The sequence below is a fragment of the Carlito syrichta genome, unplaced genomic scaffold (genome assembly GCF_000164805.1).
Source record: "Carlito syrichta isolate Samal-C Ts95f unplaced genomic scaffold, Tarsius_syrichta-2.0.1 Scaffold303247, whole genome shotgun sequence".
In the NCBI taxonomy this organism is placed as follows: Eukaryota; Metazoa; Chordata; class Mammalia; order Primates; family Tarsiidae; genus Carlito; species Carlito syrichta.
Window position 1 is genome coordinate 51,745 of NW_007247343.1, and position 4,936 is coordinate 56,680.

At 41.2% G+C, this 4,936-nt stretch overlaps 1 protein-coding gene across 1 annotated transcript in view; it reads left to right on the forward strand.

Moving 5' to 3' along the window:
- The window catches only part of METTL16 (methyltransferase like 16), an 84,546-nt gene that overhangs the window by 10,006 nt on the left and 69,604 nt on the right, over positions 1 to 4,936 (forward strand). Inside the window, exon 2 of the mRNA XM_008058213.2 lies at positions 1,250 to 1,377. Within this exon, the coding sequence (XP_008056404.1) occupies positions 1,250 to 1,377 (128 nt within the window). The remainder of the gene's footprint in view (positions 1 to 1,249; positions 1,378 to 4,936) is intronic.

Sequence of the window (4,936 nt, forward strand, 5' to 3'; positions counted from 1 at the left end):
AAAAAAAAAAAAAATAGTAACTCCCAAATCCTCCCTCCCTATATTTATTTATTTATTTTATTTTTTGTTTTTATTTTTGAGTTGGAGTCTCACTCCATCGTCCAAACTGGAGTGCAATGCCTGCTCCCGGCCACCACAGCCTCGACCTACTGGGCTCCGGCGATCCTTCTGTCTCAGCCTTCCAAGTTGCTGGAACTACAGGCGTGCGCTACCATGCCCAGCTAATTTTTCGATTTTTATTGTAGAGATGAGGTCTCACGAAGTTGCCCAGGCGGGTCTTGAACCCGCGGGCTCAGGCAATCCACTCACCTTAGCCTCCCAAAGTGTGGGATTACAGGCTGAACCACCGAGCCCTGCTGGGAGTTACTATTTAATGGGTACAGTTTCAGTTTGGGATGATGAAAAAGTTCTGGAGAGGAATAGAAGTAATGTTTGCACAACAGCGTGACTATACTTAATGTCATAAAAATGACACTTAAAAATGGTAAATTGTATGTTATGCATATTTTACCTGAGTAGCTGGTACTACAAGTGCCCATTACCATGTCCAGCTAATTTTAAAAATGTAGGCATTTTGGACCAAATGCTTCCATAGCAGCTGTACCACTTTTTAAAAATTTAAATTGGACTCTCCATCACCCAGGCTGAAATGCAGTGGCACCCTCATGGCCACTCCAGCATCAACCTGCTGGGTTCAGGTGGTCCTTCCGCCTCAACCTTCCAAGTAGCCGTAACTACAGGTGTATGCTACCACACCTGGCTAATTTATTTTTTTATTTATTGTAGAGACTAGATCTTACCAAGTTGCCTAGGCTGGTTTTGAACCCCTGGGCTCAGGCAGTCTTCTCGCTTTGGCCTCTCAAAGTGCTAGGATTACAGGCTTGAGCGACCACACCTGGCCAGACGTACCATTTTACATTCCCGCCAACAATGCATGAGGACTCCTATTTCTTCAAATCCTCAAAAAAAAAAAACACTTGTCATCTTAAAAATTTTTTGTTTGTAATAGCCATCCTAGTGGGTGTGAAGTGGTATCTCATTGTGGTTTTGGTTTTCATTTCCCTTATGACTGATATTGAACATCTTTTCATGTGCTTATTTGTGCTTATTTTCTAAAAATATAATTTCTACCTTTTCATTTGTATAGCAAAAATATGTTGGCTATAACTTGACTTGGCACCCACAACTTTCCCCATTAATGTTTTTTTAAATAAATATGCTGATTTTTTTTCTTTTTTTCTTTTTAAAGATGGCTCTGAGTAAATCAATGCATGCAAGAAATAGATACAAGGACAAACCTCCTGACTTTGCATATCTGGCATCCAAATATCCAGATTTTAAGCAGCATGTTCAGATAAATCTGAATGGAAGAGTGAGGTAGGTAACAGATGAAAAATTATTGATACTGTATCATTTTAGTGTGACCTGAATGAACTAATGTAGTAAAAGCCTTATGGACTGACAGAAGACCTGAATGCTCTCTGGGCGTGGTGGCTCATACCTGTAATCCCAGCCCTTAGGAAGCTAAGACTGGAGGATGCCTGAGCCTAGCAGTTTGAGACCAGCCTAGACAACATAGTGAGACCTCATCTCTACAAAAAAAAATAAAAAATTATCCAAATGTGATAGTGTACCTGTAGTCTCAGCTATTCAGGAGGCTGAGGTGGAAGGATTGCCTACACCCTGGAAGTAGAGGCTGCAGTGAGCTATGATTGTGCTACTGCCCTCCAACCTTGGCAACAGACTCTGACTCAAAAAGAAAAAAAGACCCAAATGTTAATCTGAGACATTTCATTAATCTTCCCATATGACCTTGGACAGATCACTTAATCTCTCTGAGTCTTGACTAATGTCCAAATGATTGCTCACCCTACAGAATTCTCAGAGTTACTACAGAGGCATAATTGTGACTTGTGAGGATCTGAAAACATTGTTTTCTTTTTTTTTTTTTGGAGCCTCCTGAATAACTGGTACTACAGGTGCCTGCCACCACGTCTGGCTAATTTTTTGATTTTTTTTTTTTTTTAGAAATGAGGTCTCACTATATATTGCGTAGGCTGGTCTTGAACTCTTGGACTCAAGCATTCCTCTTGCCTTGGCCTCTATTAGGTCAGTGAGCTGAGTTGGTGCCACAGGCATGCATAGAGTTGCATAGAAAGTAGAATAGAAAAATTATTTAGAAAGATTAGAAAAGATTATATTCACTTCTTAAGGGAGAAAAGGGAGCCGGGCTCAGTGGCTCAGCCAGTAATCCTATGCTTTGGGAGGCTGAGGTGAGTGGATTATATGCATGAACCACCGTGCCTGGCCTAAAGACATTATTTTAATAAATGTGTGTTTATTTTGATGTGAGGTAGGAAAATAATAACCAGGACATCAAAATTGGTTTCACTGATATTATTACTTAACTCATTTGAGACTGCTGACATGAATTTACGTCATTCCAAATTCTGTTTCTTGTTGCCGCTGATGTGAATTTACCTCATGATGGAAGACTGTCTTTTGGGGTTTATAATCTTAATAAAAATCCAAAGTATGGAATGCTAGTTAAGTGGTATCTGAGGCAAATACTGGATATGTGTGCCACTTTCAGCTGTAATATGAAAAGTGACAATTTAGAAAAGACCAATTTCACTTGTGTTTAATGATGGAAGTGTGTGGCAACCAGCTTCAGATTTTTTTGTTTTCACCTGCTTTCAGTATTAGGAAGGTGAAAATTATGCCAGTCACGGATGTGTTAAGATGTTGATAAATTTAAGTTTAAAAAGTGGATTTTTAGTCGGGCTCAGTGGCTCAGCCTGTAATCCTTTGCCTCTGGGAGGCTGAGGTGAGTGGATTGCCTGAGCCCGCAGGTTCGGGACCTGCCTGGGCAGCAAGACCTCATCTCTACAATAAATCAAAAAATCAGCTGGGCGTGGTAGCGCATGCCTATAATTCTGGCTACTCGGAAGGCTGAAGCAGAAGGGTCGCCGGAGCCCAGCAGGTCGAGACTGCGGTGGCCGGGAACGGCCACTGCACTCCAGTCTGGGTGACAGAGTGAGACTCCAACTCAAAAAAAAAAAAAAAAAAAAAGTGGATTTTTAAAAATTAATAATAGTATAAGTGCTTCAGGAAATGGCAAAAATTATAATTGTATGGCAGTGACTGATGTGTCTATTATACCCATGAGAAACAACCATCTCTGACTGAATTCCTAAACTTTGTGGGAGTTACTGAGGGGATTGGAAATTCTAAGCTTGCTGAGAGAGATGTAATTCAGCTTTGGGGAGGAAAAGGAGTTGGATTTGAGAAGAGGGGAGGTAAAGAATAATGGGACTGGGCTGGGTGACTCAGCCTGTAATCCCAGCACTTTGGGAGGCCGAGGTGAGTGGATTGCCTGCAGGTTCCAGCCCGCCTGGCAACTTGGCAGACCTCGTCTCTACAATGAGTCAAAAACTAGCTGGGCGTGGTAGTGTGTGCCTGTAATTCCAGCTACTTGGAAGGCTGAGGTGGAGGGGTGACCGGAGTCCAGCAGGTCAAGGCTGTGGTGGCCGGGAGTGTGCCACTGCACTCCTGTCTGGGCGACAGAGTGAGACTCCAACTCAAAAAATAAAAAATAAAAAGAATAATGGGACCACAGGGCTCTAGGCACTTTGCTGACTTCTTTATCCCTCACTGTTTCCTTATGGCTTAAGAGGTGGAGGCCCCAGACAGGACTTAACCCGGTGGCCAAGATACCATTAAAATCATATAAAAGTTTTAAGAACGTGTTTATATTCATTTTTCTGGCAGATAATCTTTAGCTTTCATCAACTGTCAAAGGGATCTGTGACACCCTTCACTCACTTAGGTCTCCAAGGTTAAGATCAAATGATCCAGGACTGTGATTTCCAAGCTTTTTGACTGTCTACTTAGTAAAAAAATTGAGCAAAGCCTGTATGCTTTTACTACTTACTGTGTCACTGTCTTAAACACATTCGAAAACACTTCAAAATAGAAATTTAAGATACATTTAAATAGGACTTCTAATATTTTCTTTGCATACCTTGAAGTATCATCTTTGACAGCTTACTTTGGAGATCACCTCAAAGAGACAGAATTGATATTTCTCTTTGTTTATAACATCCCTATCATTGTTTTTAAATCTGTTTCATAGTTATGTATATGTATGTTTATTTATTCTAGTAGCTTTAGGAAAGATACAGTTTTGTTCTTTGTTGTTTTCTCTCTATACCTATTGTACTTAATCAATTATTTAACAAAAATCTATTGATTAATCATACTGATTGGTTCTAGGAAAGCCATAATAACATTTACACAGTAGTTTATACACTGTTGGGAAAATGAACAAATATACAAGCAGTTAACCTTTCAGTGTGGTGGCATTTGTGGGATATGCAGTGGGATTACAGAAGGGAGACTTGACCTCAACTTTGGGATTTAGAAAATGATCTGAAACAGTAGTGGTCTCTTGGTTATGTTCTGAGGAATGAATTGGAGTTAGTCAGGTAGAAGGAATAGTGTTGCAGACAGAGGGAGCAGCATGTGCAAAGAGCATTGAGCAGGAGAACTGAAGAACCTGAGCAAACCTTGGGTGTAGTGGACAAGGACAGGAGATGAAGCTAGATAGGCTTATACGTGTGGTACTTGGAATTTATCTTAATGATATGATATGGAGGGTTCTTGTGTCTTCAGAGTTACCCATCCCTGCCCTTACCCATTAATTTCTTTCTTTCTTTCTTTTTTTTTTTTTGGAGTTGGAGTCTCACTCTGTCGCCCAGACTGGAGTGCCGCTCCCGGCTACCACAGTCTCCACCTGCTGGGCTCCGGTGATCCTTCCGCCTCAGCCTTCCAAGTAACTGGAAATACAGGCTCATTTTGATTTATTGTAGAGATGAGGTCTTGCCAAGTTGCCCAGGAGGGTCTCGAACCCGCGGGCTCAGGCAATCCACTCACA